Here is a 23,660-nt window from a genome sequence, read left to right as displayed (position 1 = left end):
TTGTACAGTTATGATCGCTTTCTCAGTCAGAGGATAGTCTACAGTGGGAATATTTGTCTACCGTGTGGTAGTCAGCCATTCCGTGTTTTAATCTCTAACTGATAGAGTGAATCTGATCATAGCCATCCAAATGTCCATCTAGCACTCGAACGGCAGAGTACTCGGGCTAAATACAGGGCATAAAATTTGAAATGCAAAAAAACTTCTGATTGAGTAATATAGCAGGTTTCCTATGATGATGACTATGTGTCAGAATTATCACAACCTACACATGAATTCCATTGTGACGGAATTACAGAAATTCCCAAATAGGCATATTCCAACTAGAAATATTTGCTTGTTATAGTGGCGAATGTGAAGAACTATTGTCCAAGCCCATGTATATAGCTTCATTTTCATGTTTTAAAGCTTATATACATTATATTACGTGGCCTGCAGGGTTGAATTTGGGGGGAGGTTACTGTGACGGAATTACACTCTCTGACATAGCATTCTGAGATAAAGTACACTTTATTAAATTCCTGCTCAGTATTATATTTTAAACATACCAAACCCACATGAATATTTTGAGTAGGTATCGAGATAGTTGTAAATGTCTCGGTTGTACTTGGATATCAAAATACCTTTACCTTTCATAGATTAATAACTCCCTTACCCACTGTAATTCCGTCATATCAATATATTTACCATTAAAACAAACTATGATTCTCAATCTTTTATTTAAAATAAAAACACAGTTAACAATTTGACACCAGGACATGAGATCAACACTGGCCAATGGGCATCTCATGACGGTAGGCCTACCTACATGTACATGCGACACGTGGAATTGTGCCAACTGTTCTCACCTTCAACAAGGCTTAATACTCAACAAGAAAAACTGAACCTCATGCAGCTTTAACACGAAAACAGCTCAGACAGTATGGTCCTCAGACAAACTCAACAAAGAAATATTCAACTGATCCTAAGCTTCAACATGAAAGTGGTCGTCACCAATAATATTAGTATACTGTAGAATCGGTCAGGAGCCGTTGCAACTTTCCAGATGGCAGCACTTTCAATTTATGTAGTGGTTTTTCATATTAAAATGTAGGTGCTGCCATATAGAAAGTCACAACGGCTCCTGGCCGATTCTACAGTACTAACGGATACTAGTCCTCAACTATAGGCATTGTTGTGAATGTTCCACAAGCCACCGAGGTTTGGATGGTGGTCACAGGGATAACACACACACAGAACTGACAAAAACAACGAGTCCACCAAGACCGTTTAAAGATAGGGTAAGCAAGTATAACATTCATCATCATCTATTACCCCCCCCCCAGTCTTCGCCGTGTACCCAAATGCGGCATTTTTGACATTCAATCCATTCGTCCGTTGATTTTGGGTCTGATACAGAGCCATAGTAATGGCCTCGGTACCCGCATAAATCGTCGCTATTGGCATCATCAGCTCCTTTCTGATTTTAGGATGTTTAGGTGCTGGTGTGGGATTTAATGACTTCGGTTTTTTCGAATTTTTGATGAAACTTGGACCTGCGACAGGTTGAGGTCTCACTTGCTTAGCAGCGGTGACAATGGGCGTGGCACTTGGACCTGCGACGGGATTCTGCAGATTATGACGAACAGGAAGATTGCGGTATTCGTCAGCACTTGTGTAAAATTTCAATTGGATGGTGTCCTTGTCAAGAGGTTTCAAGAAATGTGTTGTAATTGTTCCTTGGAATGTTTATAGACCATTCCAGAGGACTTCGGTACCAACATCTTGACACTTCTGCTGGATTGCTACTTCATCCATGACGTGTACATGGATATTTGTTTCGCAGGATCTGACTGCAGTGGCAAGGGTTTCTGCTTTATTGACGATGACAGTTCTGACCATTGTCGAGCGATGTGCCATTCTTTTCACATTACCTCCGAGTGCGTCATTCGGACCTTTTCCGTGTGACGTAGTGAAATAGTTCCACTGTATTTGCAACCCATGGTGTTTCTGGAGTTTGAAGAGAAGTGTGAAAATGTATTTGTTTTTGTATTGGCTTGACGGTCCATCTGTCCAAACGTCAACCACCTCAACACTAGGCATTTCGGACTTGATCACGTCCATGATCTGGGAGGTGAATGCAGTCACAGCAGACTTTTCGTGCTCATGGTAGTCGCTCACTATCACATATGACCGATTTTGTCTACGGTGGTACACCATAACTGTGTAGACAGTAACTTGCCTTTGCTTCCAGTGCGCGCTTTGAATTTCATCCTGCCATGTGCAAGTGAAATTCTCTGCACAGTCCATTTGAAGTAGGCATCTGTTGCTATCTGATTCCATGGCCTTCAATTTCGAGTCATTGTAGGAAGTGGCTTGCTTCTCTTTGATGAACTAGTGCCAGAAGAATTTCGGGAGTTGACCGGCAAGCTCATCGAATGCATCTGTTGTCATTGCCTTTTGCAAGAAACCATTTTCTTCTACCCATTGATACCATTTGAAGGTGGAGTCTTCAAGAAGAAAGACATTCTCGTGATATCTGCAGCCACACACGTTATGGGGCATTTGTGATGACAAAAAGACCCACTTCGGACTTAATTTAGCGAACTTTGATTTTCCGATGTTGATTTGTGGATGGTCAGCTTTGAAACAACAATACGCCTCAGATAAAGTCATTGTCAAATGTCTTTTCTGCTTTTTAATTTTTTCACCATTTGAATTCTTAATAGTTATACAGTCAGCCTTTCCTGGCATCACACGGGAAAATGCATCGTTCTGGTAGAACGCCAGGACTGTGTCTACTGTTTCTTGGGGTAGTATGCGGCTTGGCTGGTTAACCACATGTACATCTAAGATGTCGCAAGCGAGTGCTTTAAGGACAGTTGCACGTTTCCTTAGGCTTTTTGGTAAGGCTTTTAACACCCGCGATTTAGCTTTATTTATTGATGCACTAGTTCCATATTTGTAGCATTGTAGCTGTTGTGTACCGTCAGTGACATCACCAGCACGATATTTCTTCACTGCTGTTAAGGTCCTTTCTCTCAATTTCTTTAGTTCACCTGGTGTTAAGTTTTTCCGGGCAGCGTTTTTCCTTTCTCTATCTCGTTTTTTGTATTTATTATATTCTCTGACATCTTGTTTCAACCGCAACCGCCTCTCTCGCTGGCGCTCTACCGCAGTCTTGCCCATGGTGAAGCTTGTGCTACAAAATGAAAACAAAAATGTCTTAAGTTTGATGATAGAGGCTACTACGCCTATATATTAGGCTATGACCAATGATCTCAACTGGTCAAAACTATAGTGTGACGGAATTCCAACACACCAAAAATTGTAATTCTGTCACAGGTTGTTTGAAGCCTCCAGGATAGAAAAATTACTCCAACTGTATTAATATATTTAGCGCATGGCTTAATTTGGTTAAAAACAAGCTTTTACAAAATATCAGTAACTAATTTAGCAGCCACACAATCTAGATGAAAAATATTGTGACGGAATTACATGGCACGTGCATTATGCATTGAGAAACATTTTTACCTTCAACGGTCAACCGAGCTAAATTTTGCACAAAATATTGCACTCTGCGTGTTCTATAGACATTCATGTTTAAAATGATATATAACTTACCAGGTGACACATTCGCAGTAGATGGATGACTGCAGATTGAAAACGTCAGAAAAATCTTCAAATCATGCCGCCATTTTTACTTTCCCAACGGTCAGGTTTGCGCATGCGCAGTGCCGTTCAGTAATGTCTAAAATGCGGACAAACATATGAAATGATGAAAGAAAATATTAACGAACATTATGATATCAATTTTAATGCACCAGCTCGACCTTTTTCAATTCGTTAACTTGTCCCGATTGACGTGGAATTCATGTACAGATGAACGACAAAAATTTTCATGCCAAATTTTATGCACTGCAATTTATTTTTCTTCCAACCGCCAAACGAAATTTAAAATCATTAAAGGGACAGTTTGCTGCATTGTAAGATGTTTCTAACTAATAACATATTTCTAAGATTAAACTTGCATATCAAATATATTTTCTTGGTTAGAAAAGAATAAAAGAAAGAAATGTTTTATTTAATGACGCACTCATCACATTTTATTTATGGTTATATGGCGTCAGACATATGGTTAACGATCACACATATTTTGAGAGGAAACCTGTAGTCGCCACTACATGGGCTACTCTTTCCAAATAGCAGCAAGGGATCTTTTATTTGGGCTTCCCACAGGCAGGATAGCACAAACCATGGCCTTTGTTGAACCAGTTATGGATTACTGGTTGGTGCAAGTGGTTTACACCTACCCACTGAGCCTTGCGGAGCACTTACTCAGGGTTTGGAGTCGGTATCTGGATTAAAAATCCCATGCCTCGACTGGGATCCGAACCCAGTACCTACCAGCCTGTAGACCGATGGCCTAACCACGGTGCCACCGAGGCAGGTCTTGTTTAGAATATCAGTGTCTGTATATTCATTGTGTTTCTGGTCATGTTAATATTTGTCAGAAACCCAAACTGGATTTTGTCTTCATGTAAACTTTCTGGACGTATGGAAACACCCCAATATTTTAGGAAATAAAATGAAATTTACATGTACAAATATCATAATGATCAGAAACACGTTTAATACAAAGCCACTAGTATTTTATGCAGAAGAATATATGTGATATGTAATTACAATCTTTAAAAAGTCTCTGTTAGTCAATAACATCTTAAAAATCACAGCAAGCTTAGGAATGTCCTTTAAGTCGTAGGAAATTCTGAATGTTTTTATGTTTGTAGTGTTTTACACGAGATATTGTTTAAAAAATAAAGAAAAAATAGGATATGTTTATTTTGTTGGGGGGGGGGGGGGGGGGGGGGACAAAACTCTTACTATGGATGAAACTCAGGACAGTCCTAGTGATTTCCCTAGAAATTAGGCAAGGCATGGTAGACCAAACACTTGGGTCATTTTCAGTATTTTCGGGGCACTTGTTTTTCATTAAAAATACACAAAAAATTATTAAAATAAACATTAAAGTAATGTATGCGTTTGCTTTAATAAATGAATGGCAAAAGATATAAAAGGCATATTTTATTAATTAATAATACATTTTTGGGTGTTTTATAAGGGCAATTTTAGAATTAATTAGTGAAAAAGGCGTATTTAATCTCAGGGCAGCATGGCGTTGATTAAGGCAAGATGGTGCTAGACTATTGAGGCATGGTGCTGCACCATGCTAAACAAGCTGGGGAAAACACTAAGTCCCTTTAATTTCTGAACAGCATGTTATTTTTTGCACATAGCGAAATGATTAAAGGGAATGTGCAACTATGTTGCTAAACTTTTTCGAGATTTCTAAAGACAGCTCTGACTTTGTATCAGCGCAGTGCCATCTTAGTATTGACTGGGATGCTGATTTCAAATGGATACATTGTATCATTTTCATATCAGCATTATAGGCTTATTTTCTTCCGAAAAGAGTGATATTTTTTTTCATGATTTTCTGATGAACGATTACAGATTTTGCACAAACAATCCGTTGTTTGTGTTGATATTAGTTTTGCATAACAGACAGACAAACGAGAAAATCATTTGTGTCAGATTTTATGTCTTGAAATATCTGCCAGTATTTAATTTTTTTTTATCCGAAATATGTCTACATGCAACAAAATAACCTTTCAATTGTATTTATTTGCTACTAAAGTAACTTTTAACAAAATTCGCCAAAGGCAGGCTCAAAATTGCTGTCGGTAAGCCATTTCATCCATAGCAATTTTTATTTTTAAATGCTGTGGGTAAAATGTACCTGTGTTACTTTCAAGTCTTATATCTTTAATTTAACGCAAACAGCTAAATGACCTGTGTTATTTTTAAAAAAGTAGGGGAACCTGAAATATTAATATTAACTATTAGACCACAGACATCCTAGTAAAGAACGTTCAGGTCTGTTTATCAACACACCGAAACACATTCCATAGTTTGCACATACATCACGCAGTTGCCCCATACACGTGTGTTGGGTATCATTCTTGATTTTGACCATTTCCAGGAAGGTCCATTAATCACTGTGGAACATTATTTCTGTCAATCTTTTTCATTCTGTTGATCATACAGTTGTTATTGTTTTGTTTGTATTCATTTTTATTGTTTGAATTTGCGATTTACTGATAAAAAAAACCCCGTCAACTTTCAAATTTCACTTCTGACCCCAATCGTCCTTTAAGATCGTCCCTCAAGATCTCTGGTGGTCATAAAACCTCATGTAATAAGTACTGAACTACTGGTTGTAATGTTTGCCCAATTAATTCACTATTATCATATAACCATTCTCCACAGCTAATATACTGTACAATTTTGGCAATTGTAAATTCTTATTATACTTCCCCTACTTTTTTTGAAGAGTATGTATGTATGTATGTACCGGTATGTATGTATGTATGTATGTATGTATGTATGTATGTATGTATGTATGTATGTATGTATGTATGTATGCATGTATGTAATGTGTGTGTGTGTGTGTGTGTGTGTGTGTGTGTGTGTGTGTGTGTGTGTGTGTGTGTGTGTGTGTGTGTAATGTAATGTAATGTAATGTAATGTAATGTAATGTAATGTAATGTATGTATGTACACACACACACACACACAGTGAAATCTCTGAAAACTGGACCCTCTGTAAACAGGAATTCCCTGAAAACCGGACATTTTTTGTGTTCCCCTTTTAAATATCTGTACAGAAGAGAAACTCTCTAAACCAGATACCTCTTGAAACTGAACATTTTACTTACTACTCAGGGTGTCCGGTTTAGAGGAGTTTCTCTGTATATATATATATTTACGAAGTCCGGATTATATCAAATAAATTACAAGCTACTTGTAATAAAACTAACTGAACTGTAAAACATTAGGTAAAAACAACCAGTAAACCAGGCCGTTATATTAAAAACGACATAAAATTATAACATCACATCACATTATGTAATAGTAAACACCTGACAAAAGTAGGTGTTCAGGAAAGTGAAATGACATAGTAACATTACATAATAAATGCGAAAAGCACTGTTGTAGGTGGGGGCAATCCGCCCATCTGTTAACTCTACATAAAAGTATATGAAGAAATGTCAATTGTTCTTGAACGTATCAATATGAAAACATTTAATGTATATAACAAAAATGTGTTACAAGATGTACAAGATATCCCGTGTGTTAATTATAAACAAATCAAAAACATATATCAATATATAACATAAATTAGAAGCCATTGTTATTAATCGTTCTTAACAAGATATCATTTTCATAATGGTGGCAAGACACGGGGAAGGTGGTGGGAAATTAAAAATAACAATTGCGTCTTAACTGTACGAAATTATTTGAAACTGACGCTGTTGTTAAGTGACGTCACGACGTGAGGCTATTTAATTAGCCAACGTGATCTTCCTTACGCAGTCCTTTTGCGCCCTGCTAAATGGCATACAAAGACATATATGTTTATGATTATAACCGACCTCTTAAATACAATTAAAAACAGTTGTATTTAATTGTTGATTTACGAAGTCCGGATTATATCAGATAAATTAAAACATTAGGTAAAAACAACCAGTAAACCAGGTTAGATTGAAATGGCTGTTTTATTAAAAACGACATAAAATTATAACATCACATCACATATGTAATAGTAAACACCTGACAAAAGTAGGTGTTCAGGAAAGTGAAATGACATAGTAACATTGCATAATAAATGCGAAAAGCACTGTTGTAGGTGGGGGAAATCCGCCACCTTGCTAGATAAGCTACTACCAGCCGGCAATAACTGAAACTAGCAACCCCCCCCCCCCCCCCCACAGAAGTTTGACTGACTTAAAAGGCCATATCAGCCTAACCTGAATCGAAACACCCATCAGAATAAAAATACGATACAATGATCCACGACAGCACTGGGTTTATTAAAGCTATTAATAATAGTAAGTACATACAATCTAGGGTTGATTCACAAGAACCTTTAAATACACACGTTCCTTTTTACAACAATCTACGAGAATGCCATGCATCCGACGCAATTTTTTGTATTGAGGTGTGAGAATGCATATTTTATCAACACATTTTTATTTTTATGTAAGAAGCTACAAGAATGCCATGCATTCGACGCAGTAAGTTAGTTTTAGCTATTAAAGTAAGAAAATCCCATGCATTCAACTCAGTAAAAGTAGGATTTCCATACAGTAAGCCACAAGAATGCCATGCATCCGATGCCACTGCCTGTATGATAGTAGTGTAAACTGTAATTCACCATAATTCGAAAGATGGGATTTTAATGTATCGCTTAAACGCATTAGAATTCCACCTGCCCATAGCTTGTATCTCTGCCTCTGATACCCCTTGACTAGCAGCGGTGCTAGCAGCACCTATTCTAAAACTGTGACTTTTGTAATGTTCGGACCTGTATCCTGCTGCAAGCAATGCATTTTTCAATATATTGCAAAAATATCTGTAAGAAACCGTAGATCCTCCCGGGAATACAAAAATACAACCCGGAGAAGAACCTCGAAGATGTAGATACCTGTATAAAGTATGTACTATCGTTTGAGCATTAAGAGATAGGATAATTGGGGCTGTGTGATAATGACCCCTTGAAAGAGTGAAAACTTATCTCCACTCTGGAAGGATTTTGCAAACCCTTTTTGAAGAATTGCACATTCTTTGTCTGTAGAATATTCCTACTGTTTCCACTGTAGGTGATTTCCCCAATGCGCAAAAATGCATGAAAAGCAAGTAAAAACATTGACCGGAACATAAGTTTGTTGTATCTTGTTGGACAAACTTCATCCAGAGCATTTATAATTTGATACAATATATGTTTTGTCAGTGGGCGCCTGAAATTTATTTTCTTTAATCCTGCTAGCATTTTCCGAATAATGAAAAACTGTGTGGGATTAAAAATAACAATTGCGTCTTATCTGTACGAAATTATTTGAAACTGACGCTGTTGTTAAGTGACGTCACGACGCGAGGCTATTTAATTAGCCAACGTGATCTTCCTTACGCAGTCCTTTTGCACCCTGCTAAATGGCATACAAAGACATATGTTTATGATTATAACCGACCTCTTTAATACAATTAAAAACAGTTGTATTTAATTGTTGATATTTAGTGAATCCCTTTATACCAGGAGAGTGGGATGTAGCCCAATGGTTAAGCACCTGGCTGATATGCAATTGATCTAAAATCAATTCCCCGTTGATGGGTACATTAGGTCATTTGTCATTTCAGCCTCTACTCCACAACTAGTGCAACAAAGGTAGTGGTATGTACTATCCTGTCTGGCAGATGGTACATTTATTATTAATTGTAAAAGAACCCTTGATGATACTCAAAAAGAGTAGCCCATGTGGTAGTAGGGTTTTTTCTCTCTATTATCTGTGTATTGTTTGGTGCTGGGGTGTTGTTAACATTCATTTACTATTCAAATGTTATATAATTTTCAGCTAATGCATAAACATTCAATTACCTTTGTTGTTGATATTATTGTACCTTTCAATTACCTTTGTTGTTGATGTTATTGTACCTTTCAATTACCTTTGTTGTTGATGTTATTGTACCTTTCAATTACCTTTGTTGTTGATGTTATTGTACCTTTCAATTACCTTTGTTGTTGATGTTATTGTACCTTTCAATTACCTTTGTTGTTGATGTTATTGTACCTTTCAATTACCTTTGTTGTTGATGTTATTGTACCTTTCAATTACCTTTGTTGTTGATATTATTGTACCTTTCAATTACCTTTGTTGTTGATGTTATTGTACCTTTCAATTACCTTTGTTGTTGATGTTATTGTACCTTTCAATTACCTTCAATATTATTGATTTGTTTTTAAAAGTAATTTGAGTTATCACTGATATTGAGTTATCACTGATACAACTTTCTTAACAAATGTATATAATTAAATTTCTGTTACATTCATTACAACATAACGTCATCCAATTGGTCCAGACGTAGCAACAGGAGTTTGTTAATTTTTCGATGAACGTAAAAATTACGTCGTCAGGGAACGTCATATGTGATGACGTCATTTTATATGGGCAAGTTGTTTTAATGAGCATTATTGTTCATGGATAAAAAATAATTCAAAATAAAGTATGACGTTTTAGTGTTATTATTAGCATGTATCATTCAAATTTAATTATAAGTATTGTCTGTTATTTCTTTTACGTTCGTTCATCTGGGTATGAACAAAAAAAATCATCCGCAAACTTATGTGAGAACGGCTTCGCCGATTCACAGTTTGCGGATGATTTTTTTTCTTCATACCCCGATGAACGTAAAAGAAACAACAGACAATCCTTAATTAAATATTCATATATGTTAAATATTCATATATGCTATTGCTCTTTCTGTTATGTACCTGTGTTTCTCATGGATTGTTATATGTTGATGTTTGTATGAACGTATGTATGACCTATATACTATGTACATAGATTAGAGAAGGCCTCATGGGAGACCAGTCACCTTGTACTGAATGGGGGCGGGATGTGGCCTAATGGTATAGCACTCGTTTGATGCACGGTCGGTTTAGCATCGATCCCTGTCTGTGGGCCCATTGGTCTATTTCTCATTCTGGCCAGTGCACCGTTGCTGGTATAGCAAAGGCTGTGGTATGTGCTATATCCTGTCTGTGGGATGGTACATATAAAAGATCCCTGGCTACTAATGGAAAAATGTATTGGGTTTCATCTTTGAGACTACTGTATATGTAAAAAAATGTTTGACATCCAATAGCCATTGATTAATAAATCAAAGTGCTCCAATGGTGTTGTTGAAAAAAAAACCAAAATCCAAAACAAATTGTACTGAATTTGTTTACCCTCTGAAAATAAAGTATTTTATTATTATTATTATTATTTATTCATATATTGTATTTTAAACACATAAATAAAAATAAATGTGAAGAGATGACAGAAAACCCCAAAAGGTCCAAACAGGCTGAGTGCATAAAATGATCACTCTTTAGAACTGGGCTGCATTCAGTAAAAAGGTTCACAAGTGAACGTTAACAATTTGACTGCTTCCCAACCTAGGGTCGAGATGTAGCCCAGTGGTACAGCGTTCGCTCGATGCACGATCGGTGTGGGATCGATCCCCGTCAGTGGGCCCATATGGCTATTTCTCGCTCCAGTCAAAGCACCACGACTGGTACATCAAAGGCTGTGGTATGTGCTATCCTGTATATGGGATGGTGCATATAAAAAATCCCTTGCTGCTAATCGAAAAGAGTAGCCCATGAAGAGGCAACAGCAGGTTTCCTCTCAATATCTGTGTGGTCCTTAACCATATGTCTGATGCCATATAACCGTAAATAAAAATGTGTTGAGTGCGTTGTAAAAATAAAACATTTCTTTCTTTCTTTGCTTCCCAATGTGTTACATTAACTGAACATTAAGCACTAACCCTAATGCTAACATTCAAACTGAACAAATAATTGGAATCCAGTGTTTCTGCTATATATAATAGAATTGCACTGCAGCCGGAATACATTCTGCTTACATTTATTATTGGGTTGAGTGATTAGAATGTTATTTTAGGTATTGAATATGTGGATTTGTTTTAGGATTCCACCAGAACCATAAACATGATTTAATATTGATATTTTGGAATTCCATCTCATAATGCTACACGTCAGACCCAAAATCGGGGATTCATAAAAGCATGGAATCGTGATAAATTTGCATTCTGTATTGTCATATTTTTTTTTTTTAAATTATTGATGAAGTTACCACCATATATATACTGATGGAAAGAAATAAGGGATCGGATGTTTATGTTATATAATTTGAATTCACTATACAGTTAGAAATGACACAAGAAAACCTGAACTTTAAGTTGTTTTATTGAATATTAATAATGGTTGTGTCCCCCATACACCCGCGCAACTTCAGCACAACGTCGGGGCATACTTTGAATGAGAGTACAGATGGTAGCTCTTGGAATGTTGTGCCACTCGTCTCGGAGAGCCAAGAACAGTTGATCCACGTTTTGGGGCGCAATGGGGCGTTCACGAACACGACGACCCAAAACATCCCACAAATGTTCTATTGGATTCAGGTCTGGACTTTTTGTTGGCCAGGGTAAAGTTTGGATATTGGCATTTCTTAAGCAGTCTACCGAAACACGGGCTATGTGAGGGCGTGCATTATCATGCTGGAACTCAAAGTTGCGTCCAACCCTGCGTGAAAACAGTATCACTACCGGCTGCAAAATGTCGTCCCTGTATCGAATACCAGTGACTCTTCCATCAAGCCGTATCAGATCTGTCCTGTTGTCATAGATTATCCTGCCCCACACCATTACAGAACCACCCCTGTATCTGTCATGTTCTTTAATGGTGCATGCAGTGTGTCGCTCATTAAGACGGCGCCAAACACGCAATCTTCCATCAGCATAGTCAAGATTGAAGCGAGACTCATCACTAAACATTGTACAATGCCAATGACGTAGTTCTCGTACCCCATATTGACGCACCCACTGTAACCTCAATCGTTTGTGTTGGGCTGTCATCTTGATTGCAATAACTGGTCGTCGACTTTTTAACCTGGCTTCTTTCAGTCGATTGCATACTGTTCGGTCGCTGATTCTTAGCCGACATATAGCCCTGAATTCAACATTTATTTTAGATGAAGGCTTAAATCTGTCCCGTAAAGCAATCAGGCGAATCTGACGGTCCTGTCGAAGGGTGGTGACTTTATGTTTTCCTCGACCAGGTCGCATTTTCACGTTGCCAGTTTGTCGGTACAGGTTCCATAACCTTGATATCACGCTAATTGACTTCCCAAGAGCAGTTGCAACCTGTGATTTTCCTGACCTAACCATACCCACAGCAGTCCATTTTTGAGCTAAAGTCATGTATTGTCGTACCATTTCAAAACCCTTTCTAACCTGTAATCTCCATACAACAATAACTTATATACCCGAAAGAACATTGTGGAAAAATCGTGGAAACATATTCTGCACGTACATTACATTACAGGGAGTGAGTTTAGGCTCAATCAATAGCGTTGAAATTGTATGGGAGTTAATGCAAAATGCGCAATCATGGCCCTATTTACTGATAGTAGAAAAATCGATCCCTTGTTTCTTTCCATCAGTATATATATATATATAGACACACACATACACACGCACGCACACACTCACTCACTCACTCACTCACTAACATCATACACACACACACATATTATTTCTATATTCAGATTTCCATTTTTTTTTTTTTTTTTATCATGATGGATAATGTCAACTATTTAGAATGTATGAAATACAATTCCATACATTGTTAACTTCTCAGGTCTCAGTTGATGAATGCTGAAGATTTTTTCATAATCATCTTTTTTTATTGTTCAATTTCATGCAAGATTAAAGTACTTATGAGATGCAGAAAAAGTGGCAAATAATGAACCGGATGAATTACTCACTTACTTTTCTTATTTGGCAATTTATCAAATAGCAGCTTTAAAGTATATCACCAAATCAAATCTCATCAATAACAATGGTAATGTATGGCTAAAGCGAAAGGTTACAAGAGACCCCCCCCCCCCCCCCCCCAGCTGTTAGTTCATAGCATAGCGGTTTCACAGCACACGATGAGCTACATTAAGTGCTGAGCTAGTTTGCTTGCCACTGATACTAGTTCACTATGTATAAGGGCGTAAAGACGCATACACATACTTTATCTTTTTATGTCATTCAGACTGGATTTCCTTGTTTTATGAACATTCATGATAAACATAATGTGGACACTACTACAGACACACCCTGTATTTACACCTGTTGATTTACAGGTACACGTACAGGTAGGCTTCAGTGTATCACAAACCGGCCTCGGTGGCGTCGTGGTTAGGCCATCGGTCTACAGGCTGGTAGGTACTGGGTTCGGATCCCAGTCGAGCATTGGGATTTTTAATCCAGATACCGACTCCAAACCCTGAGTGAGTGCTCCGCAAGGCTCAATGGGTAGGTGTAAACCACTTGCACCGACCAGTGATCCATAACTGGTTCAACAAAGGCCGTGGTTTGTGCTATCCTGCCTGTGGGAAGCACAGATAAAAGATCCCTTGCTGCTAATCGGAAAGAGTAGCCCATGTGGTGGCGACAGCGGTTTTCCTATAGAAATCTGTGTGGTCCTTAACGCCATATAACTGTAAATAAAATGTGTTCGAGTGCGTCGTTTAATAAAGCATTTCTTTCTTTTTTCTTTCAATATATCACAAGTGTTAAAAGTACTCAGTGTTATGAGGTCAGGTAACAAAAACATTTCTTTCTTTTTTCTTTCAATATATCACAAGTGTTAAAAGTACTCAGTGTTATGAGGTCAGGTAACGATATATACAGTTTATCAAGTGCACAACACATTATTTATGCTACATTCACAATGATATATTCATGTCCGGATTTTTAAATCATTATTTTTGCTGGTTATAGAAATTTGAAGAAAAAGATGGGGTGGAATTTTATAAAACGGTTGTCAGTGTGTATGTTATTTTATGAGATAAACTGTCAAATACATAAAATAGAGTGTGTCCATCCCCTGCACACACACACATACACACACACACACACACACACATACCCGTCACCCTATCCATTGCCAAATTAGCCAATTGCAAATTTTTATGCAAAGTGGCTACAACGTTGGTGTTTGGCTAATAAAATATTTAAATTAAGCAATTTTTAAAAATAATTTTCAAGGAAATACTCTACGTATCTGAAAATAGGCTAAATAAAAAATTATCCAGTGTGAGTCCTAGAATGGTTCATGTAAATTGTTAATGTCAGTATAAAAGGGGTATCAGGTGCATGTAGATATGTTGCCCCAACCTCCCATCCTAGAAATTCACTTAGGATTAGTAAATACCTTCAAGTTCAGTCAGGTGTGTTGCCTCCATCCTACTTCCACCTCCACATCCACACCCACCTCAGGATTCACTTACTGGTTTGGTTAAAAACTGTAATAAGTAAATTGTATTATCAGTGTGTAAGGATTATCGGGATCCACAAGATTGATCCAGTATGTTGTCCCCCACCTCAGGATTCATTTATGGATTTGGTAAATACTGTAATAAGTAAATTGTGTTATCAGTGTGTAAAGGTATCGGGACACACAAGATTGATTAGGTATGTTGTCCCCTACCACCTCCTCCTCCTCCTCCTCCTCCCCCCCCCCCCCCCCCCCCCCCCCCGGAACCACTTATGGGTTTGATAAATACTGTAATGAGTAAATTGAGTTATCAGTGTGTAAGGTTATCGGGACACACAAGATTGATCAGATATGTTGTCCCCCACACCCTCCCCCCCACACCAACCCCTCCCCCTACCTCTGGAATCAGTAATGTATGCTGTTATCAGTTTGGAACGGTTATCAGGACCCACATGATTGATCCGGTGTGTATTTGTATCTGTATTAACATATGAATATATTAACGCAGCTAGAGACCGTACATGTGATAAACGTGTGATCTCTCTCTCCTAACACAAGGTTATGTGTGATAATGTATTAATGTATGTGTCATGAAGGAGTTCATAGGCTAGTTCCAGTCTCTCTCTCTCTCTTTCTCTCACACATTACACAGAAATGTCAGAACAACCAGGGAGTGTACTGGGCGTTTACTCGTGGTATAATCACATTGTCTCAGCATTATTTCAGCACAGTGTTTTATTTTACCTGTTGAGGGCTGTTCAGAAATGTAAGCAGCTGTTTATTGCCTATATACTGTGAATTATTTTTAAAAAGTTAAAAGCAATTGTTTATCCAGTGTGGAAATATACTGGGATAATGCCAAGTTTCATCAATGCTAGAACCTCAGGTAATTATTATAAATATTGACAGATGAGGGCAAACCTTTAAAAAAAACTTGTTTGTTTGCTGTAGCCTCCCTTTTGTTTCCTGTTTGGAATCAAAAATAAAATATCAGAGTACATGTATTAGACATGTACTACTACTATGTAATAGGAAATAGTGGGTTGTGTTACAGCAAACCAAATATTTTTTTTAAAGATAGCCTTGTTATTCCTAATATTTAGATGACTGTTGTTTTGATTTTAAAAACTCCAGTCAATTTTCTTTATGATTTTGTTTATGACACTGTAATACTTTAAATATCTGGGATTTATAATGTATGTAAGTGGTATTTGTTTACATATGTATGGGGGGGGGGGGGGGGGGGAACTTTTAAAAATAGTACCAACAGAATTCAGCAATATCTTAAAAGAACACTGACATATATGAAATATTCAGGAAGGGGGTACAACATTTATTGCATGTCTCCCACTGAACATAAATAAATCCATTGTATTCAATTGCTACACACTGGATTTTTCAGGGTACATGCATTTTAAAATTTCGATGGGTGTACCCTCCAACACCTTCCCCTGGATTTGCACCTCATATTATAGTGTTAATGGGCAGACTACAATGCCTATATTTAATTTTACTGCTATTGATATGTTGCAGGAATGTGTACATACATACCAATGCTCATTGATTTGATGGTACAGATGGTACTTCACTGGCTTACAAGAATGCATAATGTGGATCAGTATATGTAGGCCAATAGAAATATTGATGGAAGTGTGTAATTCTTTGATGAAGGTCTTTATATACTTCAGTATTTTTAGTTCCCTACCGATCCAACTGGAGGGGACTATTAGTTTCATGTCTGTCTGTCCGTCTGTCCTACATAGAGTTTTCCAGACTCCTCCCCCCCCCCCCCCAATACCTCAAGATATTAAGCTGGCATTTTGTATATAGCTTTATCAATTACTATTACAGATCAAGTTTGACTTTCATGGCAATTTAACCATTTTTGACAAAGTTATGGCCCTTTAACTTGGGAGATATATGAAAAATTAAATTCCACACATTGTTTTTGGAATGCTACAAGATATTGAGCTTAAATTTTGTGTATAAATTTATGATGTAATGTTGCAGATCAAGTTTGAATTTTATGACAATATCCCCATTTGTGGCAGTTATGGCCCTTCAGATACAAAAAAATGTTGGGGCCCATGCAGTAGGGGACATGTATTGCTTTATCATTACTCTCAGAATGTTTGCTCTCAATGTTTCTAATCTGTTTTGTCATAATTATTTTGCATGAACAAAATTAGTCAAAATATATTATCTCGCCTTCATGTAAAATTCTTTAATCTCATTGGTTGTTTGCCGTTGGACAAATCCCTTATACCCCTGTGGGCGGAGCCAAATTCTCTTATACCTCGTCTGTAATTTCCAACAGTTTCCAGCCACCCCAGTTAATGCTAAAGCAATAATTAGATTATAAATAAATAAAGTTTTTTAATTTTTTTATTAATATCTGTTTCAGACAATTTCGTATTACAAACATTTGAAGTTAAAAACTCGTTTATCGATGGAACTATTTTTCGTCACTGACAAGTGGTTTCGTTCGCGTCCGCGTGGTACGGCTCCGTTAATAAATTGTTAACAATTATTGTCTGGCGTTATTTTGATTATTTGGCTATATGGTTTAACATATCGTTGTAGAAGCATCTCTCGGGGTATATGGCTTTTTATGTACCCTCTGTGTGCTCTTTTATCCCCTTGCTTTCGGCTCGGGGTAAAAGAACACACAAAGGGTACATAAAAAGCCATATACCCCTCGTGATGCTTCTATGACTTATAATAATAATCTACAGGCCAATAGGAACCAGGGTGTGTGTGTGTGTGTGTGTGTGTGTGTGTGTGTGTGTGTGTGTGTGTGTGTGTGTGTGTGTGTGTGTGTGTGTGTGTGTGTGTGTGTGTGTGCTCAGTGCCTCAGTGGTGTCATGGTTAAGCCATCAGACATAAGGCTGGTAGGTACTAGGTTCGCAGCCCAGTACCAGCTCCCACCTAGAGCAAGTTTTAATGACTCAATGTAAGACCACTACACCCTCTTTTTTCTCACTAACAACTAACCCACTGTCCTGAACAGACAGCCCAGATAGCTGAGGTGTGTTTCCAGGACAGCATGCTTGAACCTTAATTTGATATAAGCACAAAAATAAGTTGAAATGAAATGAATAATTCCACATGTTATAATAAAGTAATAACAAAATTAAACATATAACCATTCTTCATTAAACACATCTAAACTAAAAGTTAGTAATACCCATGGTGAATGATTAGAGAATTAATAATAATAACAAAAAAATTCACATACAAAAAATCCTGTCACTACTTGATATACCCATAAAGAAATTACATTATGTACAGATTCCCAAGTGAAGATTTTAATAAAAGTTTTCAATTAATTGCCAGTGTTGTATATCATTCATTTCTCTATGATTCTATGTTAAAAATATATGTGCCATGCATTCTTGTTTGACAGAAAAAATTAATTTTCTGTTTGCATACGGTTTCTGTTCATACTGTACGTCCCCCTTCGGATATCACAAATCTGTAGTTCCAATTCTCACAGCATATAAAGTGCTCTATTATTGGAAGGGTCTATAGGTCTTATCTAATATTCCAAATATTTAATTAGTGTACAAAGGACTATGTAACTAGAAGCAAGTACCTGTCACTCTGTATTGTAGTTGAGTGTACATACAAGCACTGAAATAAGCATAGTGCCGGGTAACACATGGACAGACTACCATAAATTAAGGGCTTGGTAACATGTAGGTAAGACACATTTAGGAAGTCTACAATTCGCATTATCATTCCATCATAAACATGCTAATGTTTTGTTATTCATTCACAACAGGTGCATGATGTATACACTAATTTGTTTGGAAATCTGCATTAAAAACAATACTGACTAATGTTGATTTTTTAAAATATGTCGTGATCAAAATAACTATGCCATAACAAGCATTTGCACTCATCACAGTATGGGTGGGATTTAGCATGGTTGGTTGAGTGCTCGCTGGAGGTGCTTATGTCACATGATCGAACCACCTCGGTGGATCCATTGAACTGATACTGTTTTTTCTCATTTCAACAAGTGCACCACAACTGATCAAAAACTGTGGTATGTGCTATCCTGTTTTTGGGATCCCTTGCTGCATTGGGAAAAATGAAGCAGGTTTTCTCTCATGACTACATGTCAGAATTACCAAATGTTTGACATCCAATAGCCAATGATTAATTAATCAATGTGCTCTAGTGGTGTCATTAAACAAAACAAATCCCCCCCCCTCCCCCATTCATATAACTGTTCTCATTGTATATATACTGATACTCATTCAGTGGGTGGGTCGTAGCTTGGTAATGCGCACGGTCAGTCTGGGATCGATCCCAGTTGGTGGGTCCATTGGACTATTTCTCATTCCAGCCAGTGCACCATGACTGGAATTTCAAAGGCAATGGTATGTGCTATCTGTCCATGTATGCTGCATATAAAAGATACCTTTTTACTAATGGAAAAATGTAGCGGGTTTCATCTCAAAATTGTATGTCAAAGTTACAAATGTTTGACATCCAATAGCCGATGATTTATCTAATGGTGGCATTATAGAGTAAACAAAGCAAACTTTAACCTTTTAAGATACTCAATCATGGAATTTGTACTTAATTTATTGGTCAGATTTATCAAACACGCAATGCAGGATGAACTTGATCAACTGAAAAATCCCAACCATGTACTACTTTAATTTGACTCTATTCTTTTTCATGTTTTTATATGCTTTTTATTTATGTTGCTGCAATGCACAGGGACTGACATTGATATTTTCTCCACATGTTATTCATGTATTACGGGTTCAGATAAATGTAAACATGTTTATGTAAACTAATCTCATTCACAGACGAGACTTCCAGTGTTGTAAGTAACATTACTACAGTTTAATCTACCGTGTAATTTGTGGCCGGTCACTGGCCCAGTTTTACACAAGTAGAATAACTACCAAAGTAAGTACATCACTCTTCTTTTCTTTTTAAAACAATTTTTAACATTGTATCTTTATTTTGAAGGAAGGAAATGTTTTATTTAACGACACACTCAGCACATCTTATTTACGGTTATATGGTGTCAGACATGTGGTTAAGGACCACACAGATATAGAGAGGAAACCCGTTGTCGCCACTTCGTGGACTACTTTTATATGCACCATCCCACAGACAGGGTAGTACATACCACAGCCTTTGATATACCAGTCGTAGTGCACTGGCTGGAACGAGAAATACTTTATTTTGAATTCACATAATGAACATACATGTTTATGTACACGTACATAAATTCAGTTTGACCATTAGTTTATTAGTCCCCTACCAGTCCAACCGGAGAGAACTATGTTTCATCTCTGTCCTGTCTGCCCGTCCATCTGTGTGTTAGTCTGTCTGTCCACTTATAGTTCTCCAGATGTTTTTTGACAATGCCTCAAAATATTTGGCATTAAATTTTTTAATAGGCTATAGCTTTATCATGTACTGTTACAGATCAAGTTTGACATTCATAGCGATTTACCCTTTCTTATGGAGTTATGGCTCTTGAACTTGGGAGATATGAAAATTAGGTTTCACAATCAGGGCTCGCGCTGTCGGTAGCCAAATTAGCCATTGGCTAATTTTTACAAAAAATTGCTAATAAAATTTGCAAGTGGCTAAAATTTTGGCTAAACCATTTTCTGTCTTCTGATGTGAACAAACGGTTACATAATCTATCTGACACCTCAAACATAATAATGATGCCAAATAGTCAATTAGAGTAATAGCGATCTCACGACTGGTAACGAGAAACGATGTCATACAGAATACAGCGTAGGCCTTATGATGTTTGCTCATTTTAATAATCACGGTTATTAATTTTAACGGCATGCATTCAACATGTATGACAGCAATGTCTGGAAGATCTGTAACTTGTTATTTTAACTTTGTAAAGCCTTTGAACCTAAGTAATACAAACAGACCGACAATGCGTGTCAATTTGAATACACATGCCAGTTTGGGGCCAAAAGACATGTAGGCTATCTCAAGGGCTGAGTTCAGCCAGACCAAGTGAAAACAAAATGTTCGCTAGACTGGTTTGTGCGCTTCATGTTAAACCAAATGGACACGATGAACACCAATCTAATAGTTCACAAACGTTTGGAAGAACGTTAGTTGGCTGAACTGAGGACAGCTCTCGGCGAGAATATATGTCACGCTTCAGTCATCTGACACCCATGTGTCAAAAGACATTGTTGCGGACATTAAACAATACGATTACACAGAAGTAAATCTATATGTGATTTTGTAGAAAAACAATAGTTGTTCGCATCAATGAATACCTAACTGCAGTTTTTGTTTATTTCCTTTGCCTTTGTTAATTTCGTACCCATGGTCGAGAGCACTTGTTAGATAATTTTAGATATAAATTTGTAAGACTGTGAGGTGACATTCAATAAGACTGTCAAGTCGGCATTCTTAGCCTAGGTATTTTGCAAGCAGAAATCACAACAAGCATTTAACAGGACGCTGAAATCAACAGCAACAACATGACACAAATTATGAAATTGTTTGGGGTGGGGAATTGATGGGTTACTTAAAAAAAGATAAAGAAAAGAAAAAGCAATTCAAACTAACAAAGATTGCTATTTAAAGAAATAATGAGCTCTATATTAGAAAAAAGTTCTCAAATTTCTATTTGGGAAAAAAAGGAAGAAAGAAAACACAACACCCTCCATAAACATCCGCCCACCCCCATATTTCTATATGTTTGTTAATGTAATGTCATAGGCCTTAGAAGTGGGGGTGGTATACGGGGTATTGGCTTCCAACTCTGAAGATAATGCATCACCCCCAACCCCCACTGAAAAATTGAAGTAATATATTAACTACCCCTACCCCAATTGAGGTTTTGTTATTCTGATTTATTCCAGTTTGTACACAATTAGCTGAAAAAGATGCATTTTCATATTCATAATATCATATATAACACTCTGTACAGTACTGCGTAAAACAATTTTGGCTAAAGCATTTTCAATATGGCTAATAAAAATTCCATTTGGCTAATATTTTGGCTACAGATATTTTTGATCCAGGGTGAGCCCTGACAATGCCTCAAGATATTGAAATTTAAAAAAATAATTTGATCATGTAGAGTTACAGGTTATGTTTGACTTTCATAGCAATTTACACATTCTTGACACTGAGTTATGGTCTTTAAACAGTACTCTTAGAATGCTTGTTTTCTTTCTTTAATGCAACGTATCCCACCTTAGATGATCCCTACTCAATAAACAAACAGTAATAAAAATACATATGCTAACATTCCGAGATTATATCCCGATTACTACATGTAAGTAGTTCAATAAATACTTACACTGTTGCATTAAAACAAGTCAAGAATGGAAGTTAGAACACCAGAAGGTTACATCATGATAATAAAGTTGAGAATGGGACTGCATTCTTGACAACTTATGATGAAACAAAGCTTAATATTCAAATGATAAAATATAAGATCAATATATAGTGAGACCAGTGTTGTGACTAAATAACAAAATAATGATATGTTTACGATGTGCTTTAACAGTAAAAATAATGTGAATCATAAATTTGATAAATATACGTGTCTCAGTTAACCTATAAATAACAAAATAATAATGTCTGTGAAGTGCTTTAATGGTAAAAATAATGTAAATTGTAAACTTGATAAATATAGTTCTCAATTAACCAATAAAAAAGAAGTTTGTTTTATTTAATGACGCCACTAGAGAACATTGATTTATTAATCTTCGGCTATTGGATGTCAAACATTTGGTAATTTTAACCTAGATAGTTTTAGAGGGGAAAACCCACAACAATTTTTCAATAGTATCAAGGGATCTTTTCTATGCACCATCCCACAGGCAAGATAGCACATACCACAACCTTTGATATACCAGTCGTGATGCACTGGCTGGAACGAAAAATAGCCCAGTGGGCCCACCGATTGGGATTGATCCCTGACCAACCGTGCATCAAGCGAGCGCTTTACCACTGGACTACGTCCCGCCCCCAATTAACCCATAAATAACAAAATAATAATGTGTCTGTGAAGTGCTGTAACAGTAAAAATAATTAAATTGTAAACTTGATAAATGTACATGTCTCAATAAACCTATAGGTTACTATACATGTCCATACATGGACATAATATTCCGGGGTAACATGTCAACAGTCTGCACCATGAACAAAATGAAGGTAAGCTGAAGATCACCACCCTGAAATTGTACTATAATCCATCCCATCCTTCAACAAAAATGTTTTTTGTAAATCGTTTCAGTTTGGTTTAACGTTAAAAGAAAAGTAAATGTGTTTTGGAACCCCCCCCCCCAAAAAAAAACAACCAAAACCCAACTATTTTTATATGCAATTTAGACATTTTTTAAAAGAAGTTAATAGTTTGTAGTAAATTTCATAGTATGAAAAAAAGTGAGCAATATGTTTCACGATGGAAACTACACAAATGTATAGGAATTATTGATTGAATTTGGTCACATATGAATATGTGTATATATTACCATGATTCATGTCATACATGTATGTATGTAAGTTAAGGCATGAGTGAAGTCATTGACCTGTTCATATAATACTGAATATGTACATGTATTACATGTATATATATTGTGTAACTTGAGTTTGTAGATTGGTCTTAACTTCCAGTCTTCCTAATATGAATGGATATTTGTAAAAAATTAAATAAATTCAGTAATAAATGATAAAGTAACTAAGTCCTATTAAACGTTTTA

General features: G+C 36.7%; 2 protein-coding genes across 3 annotated transcripts in view; one reads left to right on the top strand and one right to left on the bottom strand.

Annotated features, from left to right (window-relative positions):
* The window catches only part of LOC121368088 (6-phosphofructo-2-kinase/fructose-2,6-bisphosphatase-like), an 87,935-nt gene that overhangs the window by 3,063 nt on the left and 61,212 nt on the right, over positions 1 to 23,660 (top strand). The window contains exon 1 of one of the 2 annotated variants that reach the window (XR_005957473.1): positions 15,416 to 15,817. The exons of the other annotated variant lie outside the window; for it this stretch is intronic. The gene's annotated coding sequence lies outside the window, so the exon portion shown is untranslated. Of the gene's footprint in view, positions 1 to 15,415; positions 15,818 to 23,660 lie in introns of those variants that run through there. 2 annotated transcript variants of the gene reach the window in all.
* LOC121368091 lies at positions 595 to 3,733 on the bottom strand. The gene is made up of 2 exons (XM_041492644.1): positions 3,604 to 3,733; positions 595 to 3,181 (listed from the first exon to the last, which is right to left on the bottom strand). Exon 2 carries the CDS (start codon positions 3,166 to 3,168, stop codon positions 2,374 to 2,376), a length of 795 nt encoding a protein of 264 aa, XP_041348578.1. The 5' UTR covers positions 3,169 to 3,181; positions 3,604 to 3,733; the 3' UTR covers positions 595 to 2,373.

The sequence above is a fragment of the Gigantopelta aegis genome, chromosome 3 (genome assembly GCF_016097555.1).
Source record: "Gigantopelta aegis isolate Gae_Host chromosome 3, Gae_host_genome, whole genome shotgun sequence".
NCBI classification, from domain to species: domain Eukaryota; kingdom Metazoa; phylum Mollusca; class Gastropoda; order Neomphalida; family Peltospiridae; genus Gigantopelta; species Gigantopelta aegis.
Note: the sequence above shows the minus strand (reverse complement) of the source record. Positions and strands in the feature narration are given on the sequence as shown.

What these genes read in the sequence shown, in the direction of transcription:
- LOC121368091 (XM_041492644.1), bottom strand. Translation starts at nt 3,168, where the DNA reads ATGGGCAAGACTGCGGTAGAGCGCCAGCGAGAGAGGCGGTTGCGGTTG.